Raw genomic sequence first — 20,356 nt, forward strand, 5'->3', positions numbered from 1 at the left:
AAGGACACCTGCTCTTTCCATGACATAGACTATCCTCACTGCACTGGATGTGTGAGTTCTGCCTGGCTGGGAAGGAGAGAGAGAGAGGGAGGGAGAGAGAGAGAGAGGGGGAAGGACGGAGGGAGAGAGAGAGGGAGGAGGGAGGGAGGAGAGGGGGAAGGAGGGAGAGAGAGGGAAGGAGGAAGGGAGAGAGAGGGAAGGAGGAAGGGAGAGAGAGAGAGGGAGGGAGAGAGAAGAAGGGAGAGAGAGGGAAGGAGGAAGGGAGAGAGAGAGAGGGAGGGAGAGAGAGAGAGAGAGAGAGGGAAGGAGGAAGGGAGAGAGAGAGAGAGAGAGAGGGAGGGAAGGAAGGAGGTTTTGCTGGAACGTGTGCTGCTCTGCTCAGCACTAACCCCAATCCATTTCTCTGATACACCATTGGCACATGCTATCCTAATCTTCTTGATTGAGGAAACCAGGGGGAGGAGGGGACAGTGTAAAAAGGCAAGAATGGGGGAGAGATTAGAGAGAGACAGAGATAGAGACAGACAGGCAGGCTCAGCCTGTTGGGAAATGAAAAAGAGAGAGAGAGAGAGAGAGAGAGAGAGAGAGAGAGAGAGAGAGAGAGAGAGAGAGAGAGAGAGAGAGAGAGAGAGAGAGAGAGAGAGAGAGAGAGAGAGAGAGAGAGAGAGAGAGAGAGAGAGAGAGAGAGAGAGAGAGAGAGAGAGAGAGAGAGCCTGTCATTAGTCCTCCAACGTCGGTGAAAGATGACACCGTATGACTTGATTGATTCTCGCAGCGTCCGCTGGTCACATGACTCTATAGCTGTGTCTATCTCGCTGGCCTGGTCATCAACCAGCCTTTCCCCTGCGTGTCTGTCTGTCTGTCTGTCTGTGTAGTTTACCCTAGCGCTACAGCACCGTATAACCTAGCACAGAGTGGGCTGTTTTCTGTCAGTCTGTCTGTCTGTCTGTGTAGTTTACCCTAGCGCTACAGCACTGTGTAACCTAGCACAGAGTGGGCTGTCTGTCTGTCTGTCTGTCTGTCTGTCTGTCTGTCTGTGTAGTTTACCCTAGCGCTACAGCACCGTATAACCTAGCACAGAGTGGGCTGTTTTCTGTCTGTCTGTCTCTGTCTGTCTGTCTGTCTGTCTGTCTGTCTGTCTGTCTGTCTGTCTGTGTAGTTTACCCTAGCGCTACAGCACTGTGTAACCTAGCACAGAGTGGGCTGTCTGTCTGTCTGTCTGTCTGTGTAGTTTACCCTAGCGCTACAGCACCGTATAACCTAGCACAGAGTGGGCTGTTTTCTGTCTGTCTGTCTGTCTGTCTGTCTGTCTGTCTGTCTGTCTGTCTGTCTGTCTGTCTGTCTGTCTGTGTAGTTTACCCTAGCGCTACAGCACCATATAACCTAGCACAGAGTGGGCTGTTTTCTCGTTCGGAACATCCGTGGATGTCTGTGTGGGCCTAGCAGAGAGGCTGCCCCCTTGTGGGCCAGAAGGACATTACATTACAGACAGTGTGTTAGATAGAGACAGAGAGGCTGCCCCCTGGTGGCCCAGAAGGGCATTACATTACAGACAGTGTGTTAGATAGAGACAGAGAGGCTGCCCCCTGGTGGCCCAGAAGGGCATTACATTACAGACAGTGTGTTAGATAGAGACAGAGAGGCTGACCCCTGGTGGCCCAGAAGGGCATTACATTACAGACAGTGTGTTAGATAGAGACAGAGAGGCTGCCCCCTGGTGGCCCAGAAGGGCATTACATTACAGACAGTGTGTTAGATAGAGACAGAGAGGCTGACCCCTGGTGGCCCAGAAGGGCATTACATTACAGACAGTGTGTTAGATAGAGACAGAGAGGCTGACCCCTGGTGGCCCAGAAGGGCATTACATTACAGACAGTGTGTTAGATAGAGACAGAGAGGCTGCCCCCTGGTGGCCCAGAAGGGCATTACATTACAGACAGTGTGTTAGATAGAGACAGAGAGGCTGACCCCTGGTGGCCCAGAAGGACATTACATTACAGACTGTGTGTTAGATAGAGACAGAGAGGCTGCCCCCTTGTGGCCCAGAAGGACATTACATTACAGACAGTGTGTTACAGATGGAACCTCTGGTGGCTTGCCTGCTGGCTCTGTGTGAGATGTTGGTCGGGAGATGTCATGAATGATGCTAAATATACTATTTGAGTTGTTGGGACAGTTAAAATGTAACATACACTGATGTTTCTAGCTCTACATCATAAACTATTGTATTATGTATTATGTATGTTATGACATTTATGAATATCATTCAAATGTTTCATCCATCCAAAACTGTCCTTCCTGCATCCCATTTAAATTCCATATCTAATCATACGCCTCTGCTTGTCCCTGTCTCTGCCCCCACCGCACCCACACACACCTCCCTCCAGAACCATGGAGGAGCTGGACCTGAGTCTGAGTGATGCTCTGACGGACAGCGTCCCCCAGGAGGGTCCAGAGGGCCTGGTGGAGAGAGACTTTGTGGCCCAGCTGGAGTCTGAGGCCTTCGATGACCAGGTGGGCGAGACGGTGGGCAAGACAGGCTACATCCCCCTGCTGGACAATGATGGGACCAGGGCAGGTGAGCTGGCCGGAGGGCAAGGGGTCGGGGGGACGAGGGGATGGAGAGGGGGCATGAGGGAGGTCATTGAGGTCAGTCATTAATACCCTAATGGGACAAGAGAAGGGGATTGGTTTGGTTGGTTGGTTGATTGATGACAATGGGACATTTGAATGAACACCTGCCATGCTAACCAACTACTATTTTTTCATGTTGTGTGTCTGTCATTTTTGTAATGACTTGGTGCTGCCTATCTTGGCCAGGATGCTCTTGAAAAAGAGATTTCAAATCTCAATGAGCCCTTCCTGGTTAAATAAAGGTTAAATAAATAAAACTATAGAAGCTAATTAGCCTACAGTGAATAACTTAGAATTTATGCTCCTACGGGCTTCCAAGTGCACATCCTTCCTAGCCAGGGGACGTGCTCAGTGAAGGAGAGGTGGCTGAGGTCGTGGTGTATTGAGGTGTAAGACTCACGCTTTTCTCTCAGGATAATACTCTCCTCTCAGGGTAATGCTCTCCTCTCAGGTTAATGCTCTCCTCTCAGGGTAATGCTCTCCTCTCAGGGTAATGCTCCCCTCTCAGGAAAATTATTTCCTCTCAGAGTAATGCTCTCCTTTCAGGATAATTCTCTCCTCTCAGGATAATGCTCTCCTCTCAGGGTAATGCTCCCCTCTCAGGGTGATGCTCTCCTCTCAGGATGTTTGTGTGTAATGTTACGTAACCTTATGTAAGCATCTCCAGATAAGTGACTGATAATGCCATACAGCTGGACAAGGCCTGCCGTTTTGGATCTGACAGTGTCAGTCCAGCGGCTGTGGCCTGATTTTAGTGGAGTGTGTTTGTATTTGTGCGTGTGTGTGTCCAGCAGACTGTGCCTCAGCTTTGGGCCATGTCTATTGTCCAGACAATCTGTCCAGAGTTGCAGACTGTGTGTGTGTGCAGTTTTCCATGATGGTCAACTTCAGAAGTGCTGTGGGCAGTAATCATGCCATGTGCGTTAGTTCCTAGCTGACACCGGCCAGCAGCATACTGCCCTGCATCCCACTGCTGGCTTACCTCTGAAGCTAAGCAGGGTTGGTCCCGGTCGGTCCCTAGATGGGAGACCAGATGCTGCTGGAAGTGGTGTTGGAGGGCCAGTATGAGGCACTCTTTCCTCTGGTCTAAAAAAATATCCCAGGGCAGTGATTGGGGACATTGCCCTGTGTAGGGTGCTGTCTCTTAGATTAAACAGGTGTCCTGACTCTCTGTGGTCACTAAAGATCCCATGGCACTTGGGGGGTGTTAACCCCGGCGCCCTGGCTAAATTCCCAATCTGGCCCTCATACCATCATGGCCACCTAATCATCCCCAGTTTACAATTCGCTCATTCATCCCTCTCCTCTCCCCTGTAATTATTTCCCAGGTTGTTGCTGTAAATGACAATGTTTTTTCAGTCAGTTTACCTGGTAAAATAAACATACTGACACGCCTTGTTGGGGTGTATGTGTGTGTCCAAGCAGAAAGCTAATAGGTAGTTGGCCTAATGTGTGTGTGTGTGTGTGTGTGTGTGTGTGTGTGTGTGTGTGTGTGTGTGTGTGTGTGTGTGTGTGTGTGTGTGTGTGTGTGAACAGATGCCAACCCTGTGTTGGAGAATGGCGAGCAGAACGCCCAAGGGGCACAAAAACCTGATAAGAGTTAATTCCCAGAATTCTTCTGTCCTTGGCGACTCTGAAAGTACCACCTGACCGTCCTCACTTCCCTCCATCCTCTTTTACTTCCTGTGTCCTCGTCCTTCGCTTCTCGTATTTCACTTATTTCTCCTTTTGAGTGTTTTGAGTGTTTTGTGTGTGTGTGGGTGTGTGTGTGGGTTTGCTCTTTTCATCATTTTATAGTCAACCAAGGACTTTCAGGTCAGGATGTGAAGTTAGTTATATGTTGGTTGGCCTTTTTGAGGTTCATCGACATCCTGTGATGCTCACATAAGAGCACAAGGCCTTTAATTTGTCTTTAATTTCCTCTCTACTGTTTATAGAGAAACATCTTTACCTTGTCCTGTCTCTGAGGATGTCCACAGTGAACCAATAGAATCGTCTGGATTCTTATTGATGCTTTGTGTATAAGAACCTTGAAGTGAATAAACAGTCTGTTTCTGTGAACATTCACGTTACACTTTCTGAAGGGCTGCCATGGATCGTTTCAGTTTCTGTAGGGCTGCCGTGGATCGTTTCACTTTCTGAAGGGCTGCCGTGGATCGTTTCAGGTTCTGTAGGGCTGCCGTGGATCGCTTCAGTTTCTGAAGGGCTGCCATGGATCGTTTCAGTTTCTGAAGGGCTGCCATGGATCGTTTCAGGTTCTGTAGGGCTGCCATGGATCGTTTCAGGTTCTGTAGGGCTGCCGTGGATCGCTTCAGTTTCTGAAGGTCTGCCGTGGATCGTTTCAGTTTCTGAAGGTCTGCCGTGGATCGTTTCAGTTTCTGAAGGTCTGCCGTGGATCGTTTCAGTTTCTGAAGGTCTGCCATGGATCGTTTCAGGTTCTGTAGGGCTGCCGTGGATCGTTTCAGTTTCTGAAGGTCTGCCGTGGATCGCTTCAGTTTCTGAAGGGCTGCCGTGGATCGTTTCAAGTTCTGTAGGGCTGCCGTGGATCATTTCAGTTTCTGAAGGGCTGCCGTGGATCGTTTCAAGTTCTGAAGGTCTGCCGTGGATCGTTTCAGTTTCTGTAGGGCTGCCGTGGATCGTTTCAAGTTCTGTAGGGCTGCCGTGGATCGTTTCAGGTTCTGTAGGGCTGCCGTGGATCGCTTCAGTTTCTGAAGGGCTGCCATGGATCGTTTCAGTTTCTGAAGGGCTGCCATGGATCGTTTCAGGTTCTGTAGGGCTGCCATGGATCGTTTCAGGTTCTGTAGGGCTGCCGTGGATCGCTTCAGTTTCTGAAGGTCTGCCGTGGATCGTTTCAGTTTCTGAAGGTCTGCCGTGGATCGTTTCAGTTTCTGAAGGTCTGCCGTGGATCGTTTCAGTTTCTGAAGGTCTGCCGTGGATCGTTTCAGTTTCTGAAGGTCTGCCATGGATCGTTTCAGGTTCTGTAGGGCTGCCGTGGATCGTTTCAGTTTCTGAAGGTCTGCCGTGGATCGCTTCAGTTTCTGAAGGGCTGCCGTGGATCGTTTCAAGTTCTGTAGGGCTGCCGTGGATCATTTCAGTTTCTGAAGGGCTGCCGTGGATCGTTTCAAGTTCTGAAGGTCTGCCGTGGATCGTTTCAGTTTCTGTAGGGCTGCCGTGGATCGTTTCAAGTTCTGTAGGGCTGCCGTGGATCGTTTCAGTTTCTGTAGGGCTGCCGTGGATCGTTTCAGTTTCTGAAGGTCTGCCGTGGATCGCTTCAGTTTCTGAAGGGCTGCCGTGGATCGTTTCAAGTTCTGTAGGGCTGCCGTGGATCATTTCAGTTTCTGAAGGGCTGCCGTGGATCGTTTCAAGTTCTGAAGGTCTGCCGTGGATCGTTTCAGTTTCTGAAGGTCTGCCGTGGATCGTTTCAGTTTCTGAAGGTCTGCCGTGGATCGTTTTAGGTTCTGAAGGGCTGGCGTGGATCGTTTTAGGTTCTGAAGGGCTGGCGTGGATCGTTTCAGGTTCTGAAGGTCTGCCGTGGATCGCTTCAGTTTCTGAAGGGCTGCCGTGGATCGTTTCAAGTTCTGTAGGGCTGCCGTGGATCGTTTCAGGTTCTGAAGGGCTGCCGTGGATCGTTTTAGGTTCTGAAGGGCTGGCGTGGATCGTTTCAGGTTCTGAAGGTCTGCCGTGGATCGTTCCAGGTTCTGAAGGGCTGGCGTGGATCGTTTCAGGTTCTGAAGGTCTGCCGTGGATCGTTTCAGGTTCTGAAGGGCTGGCGTGGATCGTTTCAGGTTCTGAAGGTCTGCCGTGGATCGTTCCAGGTTCTGAAGGTCTGCCGTGGATCGTTTCAGTGTCTGAAGGGCTGCCGTGGATCGTTTCAAGTTCTGAAGGTCTGCCGTGGATCGTTTCAGGTTCTGAAGGGCTGGCGTGGATCGTTTCAGGTTCTGAAGGGCTGGCGTGGATCGTTCCAGGTTCTGAAGGGCTGCCGTGGATCGTTTCAGGTTCTGAAGGTCTGCCGTGGATCGTTCCAGTTTCTGAAGGTCTGCCGTGGATCGTTCCAGTTTCTGAAGGTCTGCCGTGGATCGTTCCAGTTTCTGAAGGTCTGCCGTGGATCGTTCCAGGTTCTGAAGGGCTGTCTCCGCTCTCTAATCCATTTGTAGTCCCAGTTGAATTCAATTGACCAGCTTTGAGCTTTCCTTCTGAAATGGGGTTCTGTGTGAATAGATCAGTAGTCCTTTACTAGTGTATTCTTATAATCTGATGGAAGCTTCATTAGTGTCTGATCCTCCTTCTCCTCTGAGGTAATTAACCAACTGGAGGGAGACTAACGCTGCCTCTGTATTCTCCTATTGAGCAGCCCTTCTAATTACCCACTAACCTGCGCTGTAGGTCTGCAGATATTTCATACATTTCAACAGTGTAAGGGGAATTCCACTTCCTGTCAGTTGTTTCCCCAAATACTTTTTTTTATGTGGAGGCCACGATTTAGCAGTGACTGTGCGCCGCTGCTAAATGCATATAGGGGAAACACTGGTGTGTGTTTTGTACAGTTGTTTTCTTTCTTTGTCTTCAGATTTCTTTGCTTCCATTTTATCATTCTAATTCCTTTGCCATTCTGAGAATTCCAATCCACTTCACATTCTCCTTTCTTGAACTACTGACCAAGATGAGGAAATGCTTAGTCTGATGCACCCAAACCTTTTTGCTCTTCTACACCAACATACTTACCACAGAAATACAGTACAACTCTCTCTCCCTTCAGCCCAGGTTGAGCTGTATAAGAGTATAGAGCTTGTGGCCAGTGGAACATCACATTTTTGACTGCACTGGGACTTTAAAGTGGCAATCAGCAGTAGAAACAATAACTAAGCATCCTCGCCAGTGGTGTAAAGTACTTAAGTAAACATACTTTAAAGTACTATTAAGTCGTTTTTGGGGGGGTATCTGTACTTTACTTTATTTATATTTCTGACAACTTTTACTCCACTACAATCTTAAAGAAAATAGTGTACTTTTTACTCCATACATTTTCAGGAAAATGGTCAAATTCGCGCACTTATCAAGAGAACATTCCTGGTCATCTCTACTGCCTCTGATCTGGTGGACTCACTAAACAGAGAACATCCCTGGTCATCCCTACTGCCTCTGATCTGGTGGACTCACTAAACAGAGAACATCCCTGGTCATCTCTACTGCCTCTGTTCTGACGGACTCACTAAACAGAGAACATCCCTGGTCATCTCTACTGCCTCTGATCTGGAGGACTCACTAAACAGAGAACATCCCTGGTCATCTCTACTGCCTCTGTTCTGACGGACTCACTAAACACACATGATTCGTTTGTAAATGATGTCTGAGTGTTGGAGTGTGACCCTGGCTATCAGTAATGATGTCTGAGTGTTGGAGTGTGCCCCTGGCTATCTGTAATGATGTCTGAGTGTTGGAGTGTACCCCTGGCTATCTGTAATAATGTCTGAGTGTTGGAGTGTGCCCCTGGCTATCTGTAATAATGTCTGAGTGTTGGAGTGTTCCCCTGGCTATCAGTAATGATGTCTGAGTGTTGGAGTGTTCCCCTGGCTATCTGTAATGATGTCTGAGTGTTGGAGTGTTCCCCTGGCTATCAGTAATGATGTCTGAGTGTTGGAGTGTTCCCCTGGCTATCAGTAATGATGTCTGAGTGTTGGAGTGTTCCCCTGGCTATCTGTAATGATGTCTGAGTGTTGGAGTGTTCCCCTGGCTATCTGTAATGATGTCTGAGTGTTGGAGTGTTCCCCTGGCTATCTGTAAATGATGTCTGAGTGTTGGAGTGTTCCCCTGGCTATCTGTAATGATGTCTGAGTGTTGGAGTGTGCCCCTGGCTATCTGTAATGATGTCTGAGTGTTGGAGTGTTCCCCTGGCTATCTGTAATGATGTCTGAGTGTTGGAGTGTTCCCCTGGCTATCTGTAATGATGTCTGAGTGTTGGAGTGTTCCCCTGGCTCTCTGTAAATGATGTGTGAGTGTTGGAGTGTTCCCCTGGCTCTCTGTAAATGATGTGTGAGTGTTGGAGTGTTCCCCTGGCTCTCTGTAAATGATGTGTGAGTGTTGGAGTGTTCCCCTGGCTATCTGTAATGATGTCTGAGTGTTGGAGTGTTCCCCTGGCTATCTGTAATGATGTCTGAGTGTTGGAGTGTTCCCCTGGCTCTCTGTAAATGATGTGTGAGTGTTGGAGTGTTCCCCTGGCTCTCTGTAAATGATGTGTGAGTGTTGGAGTGTTCCCCTGGCTCTCTGTAAATGATGTGTGAGTGTTGGAGTGTTCCCCTGGCTCTCTGTAAATGATGTGTGAGTGTTGGAGTGTTCCCCTGGCTCTCTGTAAATGATGTCTGAGTGTTGGAGTGTGCCCCTGGCTATCTGTAAATGATGTCTGAGTGTTGGAGTGTGCCCCTGGCTCTCCATGTATAAATTTAAAAAAGAAAATGGTGCTGTCTGGTTTGCTTAATATAAGACATTTTAAGTTATTAATACTTTTTGAGCAATTACATTTACTTTCAAACTTAAGAATATTTAAAACCAAATACTTGTTACTTTTACTCAAGTAGTATTTTACTGCCTGACTGTAACTTTTACTTGAGTCATTTTAAGGTACCTTTACTTTTTCTCAAGTATGACAATTGGGTAATTTTTCCACCACTGCTGCTCGCCGCCCCTGTTTCAGTAAAAAGCTGAGGGATGTAGCTGCAAGGACTGACCATCCATGATATCAACATGATAGTTTTGACCATGTTTTGAGGCTAAACAGTGTTTGTTTACATTTACTTTGTTTAAAAACATTGGAGTTAAACAAGTTTATATTTTGGGTTCTGATGGGGTATGACAGTTGAACTAAGCTTTATGAGATATATTCTTCAAGACTCAATGGGTACTAATCATTAATTTATAAATCTGAAAATGAATGTAGCAACTGCTGATTGCCCATTTAATTATATTTAACAAGTGTATTTATATGTAGATCAGAGGAGAGGAGAGGAGATATACAGTGCCTTGCAAAAATATTCACCCCCTTGGCGTTTTTCCTATTTTGTTGCATTACAACCTAGAATTTAAATAGATTTTTATTTGGATTTCATGTAATGGACATACACAAACCAATCCAAATTGGTGAAGTGAAATTTTAAAAATAACTAAAATAACAACAAACGAAATAATTCTTAACAATAAAAACTGAAAATTGGTGCGTGCATATGTATTCACACCCTTTGCTATGAAGCACCTAAATAACATCTGGTGCAACCAATTACCTTCAGAAGTCACATAATTAGTTAAATAAAGTCCACCTGTGTGCAATCCAAGTGTCACATGATCTGTCACATGATCTCAGTATATATACACCTGTTCTGAAAGGCCCCAGTCTGCAACACCACTAAGCAAGGGGCACCACCAAGCAGGCAGCACTATGAAGACCAAGGAGCTCTCCAAACAGGTCAGGGACAGAGTTGTGGAGAAGTACAGATCAGGGTTGGGTTCTAAAAAAATATCAGAAACTTTGAACATCCCACGGAGCACCATTAAATCCATCATTAAAAAATTGAAAGAATATGGCACCACAACAAACCTGCCAAGAGAGGGCCGCTCACCAAAACTCACGGACCAGGCAAGGAGGGCATTAATCAGAGAGGCAACAAAGAGACCAAAGATAACCCTGAAGGAGCTGCAAAGCTCCACAGCGGAGATTGGAGTATCTGTCCATAGGACCACTTTAAGCCGTACACTCCACAGAGCTGGGCTTTACCGAAGTGGCCATAAAAAAAGTAATTGCTTAAAGTAAAAATAAGCATACACGTTTGGTGTTACCAAAAGGCATGTGGGAGAATCCCCAAACATATGGAAGAAGGTACTCTGGTCAGATGAGACTAAAATTGAGCTTTTTGGCCATCAAGGAAAACAATATGTCTGGCACAAACCCAACACCTCTCATCACCCCGAGAACATCATCCCCACAGTGAAGCATGGTGGGGTGTTTTTCATCGGCAGGGACTGGGAAACTGGTCAGAATTGAAGGAATGATGGATGGTGCTAAACACAGGGAAATTCTTGAGGGAAACCGGTTTGTCTTCCAGAGATTGGAGACTGGGACAGAGGTTCACCTTCCAGCAGGACAATGACCCTAAGCATACTGCTAAAGCAACACTCGAGTGGTTTAAAGGGAAACATTTAAATGTCTTGGAATGGCCTGGTCAAAGCCCAGACCTCAATCCAATTGAGAATCTGTGGTATGACTTAAAGATTGCTGTACACCAGCGGAACCCATCCAACTTGAAGGAGCTGGAGCAGTTTTGCCTTGAAGAATGGGAAAAAATCCCATTGGCTAGATGTGCCAAGCTTATAGAGACATACCCCAAGAGACTTGCAGCTGTAATTGCTGCAAAAGGTGGCTCTACAAAGTATTGACTTTGGGGGGGGTTTATAGTTATGCACGCTGTGTAAATCAAATGATACAAACCCCCCCCAAAAAAAATCTATTTTAATTCCAGGTTGTAAGGCAATAAAATAGGAAAAATGCCAAGGGGGTGAATACTTTCGCAAGGCACTGTAAGTAGTAACTAGGTCAGAGAATTAGGAACGTAGAGACAGAGGCCCCAGGAACCCTAAGCTTGAGAGCCATGAGGAGTGTGTTTGTGTCTGTGGTTATTCATACGTATACACCTGCGTGTATATCTGCAGCATGATGCCGCTGGCTGCGATGCATGTATGTTACTGCATAGTGAGAAGGCTGAGGAGGTGATGGTCTGGAGTTGACAGATCTGGTACGGGGGAGGGGATCTGTTGGAGTTGACAGATCTGGTACGGGGGAGGGGATCTGTTGGAGTTGACAGATCTGGTACGGGGGAGGGGATCTGTTGGAGTTGACAGATCTGGTACGGGGGAGGGGATCTGTTGGAGTTGACAGATCTGGTACGGGGGAGGGGATCTGTTGGAGTTGACAGATCTGGTTCTGGGGAGGGGATCTGTTGGAGTTGACAGATCTGGTTCTGGGGAGGGGATCTGTTGGAGTTGACAGATCTGGTACGGGGGAGGGGATCTGTTGGAGTTGACAGATCTGGTTCTGGGGAGGGGATCTGTTGGAGTTGACAGATTTGGTACGGGGGAGGGGATGGTCTGGAGTTGACAGTTATGGTCCTGGGGAGGGGATCTGTTGGAGTTGACAGATTTGGTTCTGGGGAGGGGATGGGTTGGAGTTGACAGATCTGGTTCTGGGGAGGTGATGGGTTGGAGTTGACAGATCTGGTTCTGGGGAGGGGATGGTCTGGAGGTGACAGATCTGGTCCGGTTGGGATTGCTTTACTAACCAGCACTCTTGTTCTCTTCCCCATTGCCCTCTTACCCACCATGCACCATGTTCCCCTACTCCTAATCATACTCACTCACATACTCTCCTTCCATTTCTTTTGAATCATTCCTCCATCTCTCCATCTCTCTCTGTCTCATTCCATCATCCCTCCATCTCTCTGTCACTCTCTTTGTCTGACTGTCACTCTCTCTGTCTGTCTTTCTGTCTGTCTGTCTCTTTCGCTCTCGTCCTCTTTTTCTTAATTCCTTCATTTCTTCATCCTCGACTTTTTATTCCTTTTTTCCCTCTGCTCTCCTCTCTCCTCCCTTCTCTCCTCTCTTCTCTCTTTGCTCTTCTCTTTTTTCTCCTCTTCTCCTTTCTCTCCTCTCCTCTCTGCTCTGCTCTCTTTGCTCTTCTCTCCTCTCTTCTCCCTTCTCTCCTCTGCTCTCCTCTCTCCTCTCTTCTCTCCTCTCCTCTGTCCTCTCTTCTCTCCTCTCTTCTCCCTTCTCTCTGCTCTCCTCTCTCCTCTCTGCTCTCCTCTCCTCTGTCCTCTTCTCTCCTCTCTCCTCTCTCCTCTCCTCTCTTCTCCCTTCTCTCCGCTCTCCTCTCTCCTCTCTCCTCTCGCTCTTCTCTCCTCTCTCCTCTCCTCTCTCTGCTCTCCTCTCCTCGCTCCTCACTCCTCACTCCTCTCTGCTCTCTCTTCTCTCCTCTCTGCTCTCCTCTTCTCTCTCCTCTCCTCTCTCCTCACTCCCCTCCCCTCTGCTCTTCTCTCTCCTCTCTTGTCTCCTCTCCTCTCTGCTCTCCTCTCCTCTCTCCGCTCTGCTCTCTTCTTCTCGCTCCTCTCCTCTCTCCTCTCTGCTCTCTGCTCTCCTCTCTGCTCTCCTCTCTCCTCTCTGCTCTCTGCTCTCCTCTCTCCTCGCTTCTCTCACTCACTCTCTCTCCTCTCTTGTCTTTCCTCAACCCATGCTACAGAGAATTAGATGAATCCGCCTCCCCAGTGTCAGCTGTTCTTCTGCTTCTCTGCACCTCTCCTCCCCCCCCAGTACCATCTCTAACCACCACTACCACTGCCAAATGTCCTTCAGCCTGGAGGCCCCTGTAGGAAACCCTGTGGACTCTCTCCTGGCTCCCACCACCCCTCCATAAAAATATGGGTTAGGGTGCTCCACTGTCGCCAGCATAAGTCCTCTCCCTCCAGCTCTGACTGGGTTACTGAGCCTAGAGGACTAAAGGATTAGAAAGATGCCTCGACCCACACAGATGAACAGACACACAATCACTATGCAGATATATATGTGTACTGACAGAGTAACATCAGATATACATGTGTACTGACAGAGTAACATCAGATATATATGTGTACTGACAGAGTAACATCAGATATACATGTGTACTGACAGAGTAACATCAGATATATATGTGTACTGACAGAGTAACATCAGATATATATGTGTACTGACAGAGTAACATCAGATATACATGTGTACTGACAGAGTAACATCAGACATACACTACCATTGAAAAGTGTGGGGTCACTTAGAAATGTCCTTGTTTTTGAAAGAAAACCTTTTTTTGTCCCTTAAAATAACATCAAATTGATCAGAAATACAGTGCAGACATTGTTAATGTTGTAAATGACTATTGTAGCTGGAAACGGCTGATTTTTTAATGGAATATCTACATAGGCGTACAGAGGCTGGAAATGGCTGATTTTTAATGGAATATCTACATAGGCGTACAGAGGCCCATTATCAGCCACCATCACTCCTGTGTTCTGAGTGCTATCACACACACACCTGTCTGTCCTTTTCTGATGTCTGATACGCACGTGTTGTTCCTGGAAATGGTGCATATTGTTAGTAGCTGTGATATTTTACCACATGGACACGCCATGGTTCTTCTTAGACACACATACTCTTTTTATTTATTAATGAACATAGTTTACATACTCACCCTTCCACAAAGTTACTTGATCCAATTTATGTCCAATAGTGTAGCCTCTCTCTCTCGCTCTCATTCCCTCTCTCTCTCATTCCCCCTCTCGCTCTCTAATTCCCTCTCTTTCTCTCTCTCTCTCATTCCATCTCTTTCTCTCTCTCTCTCTCTCTAATTCCCTCTCTTTCTCTCTCTCTCTCATTCCATCTCTTTCTCTCTCTCTTTCTCTCTCATTCCCTCTCTTTCTTTCTCTCTCTCTCTTTCTCGCTCTTTCTCTCTCTCTCTCTCTTTCTCTCATTCCCTCTCTTTCTCTCTCTCTCTTTCTCTCTCATTCCCTCTCTTTCTCTCTCTCTCTCTTTCTCTCATTCCCTCTCTTTCTCTCTCTCTCTCTTTCTCTCATTCCCTCTTTCTCTCTCTCTCTCTTTCTCTCATTCCCTCTCTTTCTCTCTCTCTCTCTATCTCTCTTTCTCTCTCTCTCTCTATCTCTCTTTCTCTCTCTCTCTCATTCCCTCTCTTTCTCTCTCTCTCTCTTTCTCTCATTCCCTCTCTTTCTCTCTCTCTCTCTTTCTCTCATTCCCTCTCTTTCTCTCTCTCTCTATCTCTCTTTCTCTCTCTCTCTCTCTATCTCTCTTTCTCTCTCTCTCTCATTCCCTCTCTTTCTCTCTCTCTCTCTTTCTCTCATTCCCTCTCTTTCTCTCTCTCTATCTCTCTTTCTCTCTCTCTCTCATTCCCTCTCTGTCTCTTGTCTCACCAACATCCTTGGTATTATGCTTCAGTGGACAAGTTAATCTCCACACACACACAGGACCACTGCCAGCCTCTCCTCCCGGCAGCACCTTGTTTCTCACTGAGCTACCGCTGCCAGCCTGTTCTCCTAACACCAAACTCACACTGCTTCTAGCTGTCCTTGTAATAACTCTGTTTATCAACCACTGGCATCGTTTCTAACATACTGATTTTTAACACAAGTGACACTTTCAGACTTTCTCATGTTTCTGTCTTTTATTTCATTTTAATAAAGTAAATAAATGTAAAATAAACGATGACTAAACTACAGACTTTACCAAACTACAGTATGTTTCTGTATGCTGCTGTCAGACAGCCTGGGTAACATTTCACTTCTTGTACTCCGTTTCATAGGCCAAAGAGACTGGCCTTTCGGTAATCTCAAAGTTCAATATGCAGCTCGATTTTGTGCCCGATTACTGATTGGTTGTTAAAACATAACATTTTAGCATAACAAGGAGTTGTATCGAGACTAGCTCTCAGACGGTCGTCATTGTCACGTTCCTGACCTGTTTTCCTTGTTTTTGTATGTGTTTAGTTGGTCAGGGCGTGAGTTGGGGTGGGCATTCTATGTTATGTGTTTCTATGTTGGGTTAAATGTGTTGCCTGATATGGTTCTCAATTAGGGGCAGGTGTTTGACGTTTCCTCTGATTGAGAACCATATTAAGGTAGGCTGTTCTCACTGTTTGTTTGTGGGTGATTGTTCCTGTGTCTGTGTCTGTCGCACCACACGGGACTGTTTCGTTTTCGTTCGTTTGGTTAGTCTGTTCCTGTTCGTGCGTTCTTCGTGTTAATTTGTAAGTTCTCATGTTCAGGTCTGTCTACGTCGTTTTGTTGTTTTGTAATCTTTCAAGTGTTTTTTTCGTGTTCGTCTTTGCTTTAATAAATCTTCATTATGTCTTCATACAACGCTGCGTTTTGGTCCGATCCCTACTCCTCCTCTTCAGACGAAGAGGAGGAGAGAAACCGTTACAGTCATCTTGATTTCGGACTACTCTTCGTTGATATCAAGCCTCCTGTTCCTCCACTGCTACACATCTGTGTACTGCACTCTTTTTATAGACTATCTGTCTGTCTGTCTGTCTCAGTTTGTCTGTCTGTCTTAGTCTGTCTGTCTTAGTTTGTCCGTCCGTCTGTCTTAGTTTGTCCGTCCGTCTGTCTGTCTCAGTTTGTCTGTCTGTCTTAGTCTGTCTGTCTTAGTTTGTCCGTCCGTCTGTCTTAGTTTGTCCGTCCGTCTGTCTGTCTCAGTTTGTCTGTCTGTCTTAGTCTGTCTGTCTTAGTTTGTCCGTCTGTCTGTCTTAATTTGTCTGTCTTAGTTTGTCCGTCTGTCTGTCGGTCTAATAAAGTCTTTCAAACAGATAACCTGCATTGGATTTCTCTTTCTTGACCAATGTTCCTCAAATTAACCTCTTGTTGATTCTGTGAATGTTGCTTTTTGCTTTTCAATGTTTGTTGGTTCTCTCTTATCTCCTATTCAAATTATACAGTTGAAGTCAGAAGTTTACATACACTTAGGTTGGAGTCATTAAAACTCATTTTTCAACCACTCCACAAATTTCTTGTTAACAAACTATAGTTTTGGTAAGTCGGTTAGGACATCTACTTTGTGCATGAAACAAGTAATTTTTACAACAATTGTTTACATACAGATTATTTCACTTAAAATTCACTGTATCACAATTCCAGTGGGTGAGAAGTTTACATACACTAAGTTGATTGTTCCTTTAAACAGCTTGGAAAATTCCAGAAAATTATGACATGGCTTTAGAAGGTTCTGATAGGCTAATTGGCATCATTTGAGTCAATTGGAGGTGTACCTGTGGATGTATTTCAAGGCCTACCTTCAAACACAGTGCCTCTTTGCTTGACATCATGGGGAAATCAAGAGAAATCAGCCAAGACCTCAGAAAAAAAATTGTAGACCTCCACAAGTCTGGTTCATCCTTGGGAGCAATTTCCAAACACCTGAAGGTACCACGTTCATCTGTACAAACAATAGTACGCAGGTATAAACACCATGGGACCACGCAGCTGTCATACCGCTCAGGAAGGAGACACGTTGTGCGAAAAGTGCAAATCAATCCCAGAACAACAGCAAAGGACCTTGTGAAGATGCTGGAGGAAACGGGTACAAAAGTATCTATATCCACAGTAAAACGAGCCCTGTATCGACATAACCTGAAAGGCCGCTCAGCAAGGAAGAAACCCCTGCTCCAAAACCGCCATAAAAAAGCCAGACTACTGTTTGCAACTGCACATGGGGACAAAGATGGTACTTTTTGGAGAAATGTCCTCTGATCTGATGAAACAAAAAATAGAACTGTTTGGCCATAATGACCATCGTTATGTTTGGAGGAAAAAGGGGGAGGCTTGCAAGCCGAAGAACACCATCCCAAACGAGTAGCATGGAGGTGGCAGCATCATGTTGTGGGGGTGCTTTGCTGCAGGAGTGACTGCTGCACTTCACAAAATAGATGGCATCATGACGAAGGAAAATTATGTGGATATATTGAAACAACATCTCAGGACATCAGTCAGGAAGTTAAAGCTTGGTCGCAAATGGGTCTTCCAAATGGACAATGACCCCAAGCATACTTCCAAAGTTGTGGCAAAATGGCTTAACGACAACAAAGTCAAGGTATTGGAGTGGCCATCACAAAGCCCTGATCTCAATCCCATAGAAAATTTGTGGGCAGAACTGAAAAAGTATGCGCAAGCAAGGAGGCCTACAAACCTGACTCAGTTACACCAGCTCTGTCAGGAGGAATGGGCCAAAATTCACCCACTTATTGTGGGAAGCTTGTGGATGGCTACCCGAAACGTTTGACCCAAGTTAAACAATTTAAAGGAATGGCTACCAAATACTAATTGAGTGTATGTAAACTTCTGACCCACTGGGAATGTGATGAAAGAAATAAAAGCTGAAATAAATCATTCTCTCTACTATTATTCTGACATTTCACATTCTTAAAATCAAGTGGTGATCCTAACTGACCTAAGACAGGGAATTTTTACCAGGATTAAATGTCAGGAATTGTGAAAAACTGAGTTTAAATGTATTTGGCTAAGGTGTATGTAAACTTCCGACGTCAACTGTATCATGAAATGCAGGGGCGTGGAACATGTGTAGAGATGAGTAGGCAGTCGCAGGTTTAGAACGACTGAATTTATTAAAGCACTATACTCAGGAAATTCTCAGGTTAACAAGTAACATTTACAATGACCGACAAAGACAAATGACAGAGGGAGTATATATACAGTGACAGACTGGGGATTGGAACCAGGTGTGTGTAATGATGACGAGACAAGTCACGGGGTTGATGAGTGAAGGGCGTTTGCCAGCAGCAGGTTCGGCAGCAGCTAGGCCGGCGACGCCGAACGCCTGAGCTGGACAGGAGGGGGAGACAAAGCGAAGGCTGGTGTGACTGGGGACAGGGGGGACATGCCCCACTACATTCTGAAATGTGGTGGGGCACATTTTTGTCCCCATCCAGTATTATCAGTGGTATGTGATACACAACAAGGTAACGGTGTGCTTTAGGACCCTGCGGACGTCTCCGAGCGGTTGGGTAGGCTGTTTGGAATGTTATGTCCCCCCCCACTTCTATGACCAAAGTTGAAATGTTAATTCACTCAACCTAATACTCTTTTTGTCCTTTTATTGAAAGATGAGAGAGTGGTAACAGTAGAAATGCCTCTGTTTCAGAAGCCTGGTGGTGGCTGGAACTGCTTCTCTGATTACATAACAGGGCTTTTTAGCTTTTCTTTTGTAGAGGTCAGAGAATTAACGGTAACGGACCTACGTCTTAACCTTCCATGTTTTGTCTCGTTCACAAACAGCACTTTGATTAAAAGCATTAGCTTATTGAAATGGGGAATAGTTTTAACTGCAATTAAGTACTCTGCTTGAGGAATAATGTTTCTGAAGATGAATGTTTCCTCGATTTATTAATGAGGGCAGGACACTTGATCATTAATCAAGGTCGTTTAGAAACAGAAGAGGGACGGGAGACCGATATAGGAAAATAGTGATTACCACAAAAACTCACTTGGCTTTCCTACTGATACAGTACAGGGAACTGTTTTAATGTACTTGTCTAACAGCCTTTGTACACTTAGAAGAGCTGTACCCTTCTTTTTTTCATTTAACTTTACTCACACCTAGGGCCTCCCGAGTGGCGCGGTGGTCTAAGGCACTGCATCTCAGTGCTAGCTGTGCCACTAGAGATCCTGGTTCGAGTCCAGGCTCTGTTGCAGTCGGCCGCGACCGGGAGACCCATGGGGCGGCGCACAATTGGCCCACCGTCGTCCTGGTTAGGGGAGTGTTTGGCCAGGCAGAGATGTCCTTGTCCCATCGCACGCTAAGGACTCCTGTGGTGGGCCGGGCGCAGTGCATGCTGACACGGTCGCCAGGTGCGCAGTGTTTCCTCCCGACACATTGGTGCGGCTGGCTTCCGGGTTAAGCGGGCATTGTGTCAAGAAGCAGTGAGACTTGGTTGGGTTGTGTTCTCGAGGACACATGGCTCTCGACCTTCGCCTCTCCCGAGTCCATACGGGAATTGCAGCGATGAGACAAGACTGTAACTACCAATTGGAAACCACGAAATTGGGGTGAAAAAGGGGTCAAATTAAAAGGTTAGACCTGTTCTTACCCTCTCCTCGCCTCTCATGAGACTGGAGTTCTATGAGACTGGAGTTCTCTCATGTTCTCTGCTGAGCAAAGCAGGGCGCCTGGCTAGCGCTGCTATGTGGCCTCTTGGCCGGCTTCTCTCTGTCTCCACTCCGGGGGGAGATCTCTAGTTCCAGCTATATGGGACAGGCTGCCCTACTTACAGCTGGGGGCTGCAGCAGCGGCTGGATGGCCTCACAGCAGATGTGCTTAATGAGGAGGGACGGTCCTCCTCGGCCTCCCTGCTCCACTATCCTCTGCACTGCCTGCTGTACCTCCCTGCTCCACTATCCTCTGCACTGCCTGCTGTACCTCCCTGCTCCACTATCCTCTGCACTGCCTGCTGTACCTCCCTGCTCCGCTATCCTCTCTGCTGCCTGCTGTACCTCCCTGCTCCGCTATCCTCTCCACTGCCTGCTCAGCCTCCCTGCTCCACTATCCTCTCTGCTGCCTGCTGTACCTCCCTGCTCCACTATCCTCTGCACTGCCTGCTGTACCTCCCTGCTCCACTATCCTCTCCACTGCCTGTTGTACCTCCCTGCTCCACTATCCTCTCCACTGCCTGCTGTACCTCCCTGCTCCACTATCCTCTGCACTGCCTGCTGTACCTCCCTGCTCCACTATCCTCTCCACTGCCTGCTGTACCTCCCTGCTCCACTATCCTCTCCACTGCCTGCTGTACCTCCCTGCTCCACTATCCTCTCTGCTGCCTGCTGTACCTCCCTGCTCCACTATCCTCTCCACTGCCTGCTGTACCTCCCTGCTCCGCTATCCTCTCTGCACTGCCTGCTGTACCTCCCTGCTCCACTATCCTCTCTGCTGCCTGCTGTACCTCCCTGCTCCACTATCCTCTCCACTGCCTGCTGTACCTCCCTGCTCCACTATCCTCTGCACTGCCTGCTGTACCTCCCTGCTCCACTATCCTCTCCACTGCCTGCTGTACCTCCCTGCTCCACTATCCTCTCCACTGCCTGCTGTACCTCCCTGCTCCACTATCCTCTGCACTGCCTGCTGTACCTCCCTGCTCCAC

General features: G+C 47.1%; 1 protein-coding gene across 1 annotated transcript in view; it reads left to right on the plus strand.

Moving 5' to 3' along the window:
* The window catches only part of LOC120027915 (uncharacterized protein DDB_G0284459-like), a 159,459-nt gene that overhangs the window by 40,245 nt on the left and 98,858 nt on the right, over positions 1-20,356 (plus strand). The window contains exon 2 of the mRNA XM_038973010.1: positions 2,388-2,578. Within this exon, the coding sequence (XP_038828938.1) occupies positions 2,392-2,578 (187 nt within the window). The 5' untranslated portion in view covers positions 2,388-2,391. The remainder of the gene's footprint in view (positions 1-2,387; positions 2,579-20,356) is intronic.

This window comes from Salvelinus namaycush, chromosome 33 (genome assembly GCF_016432855.1).
Source record: "Salvelinus namaycush isolate Seneca chromosome 33, SaNama_1.0, whole genome shotgun sequence".
Classification (NCBI taxonomy): Eukaryota; Metazoa; Chordata; class Actinopteri; order Salmoniformes; family Salmonidae; genus Salvelinus; species Salvelinus namaycush.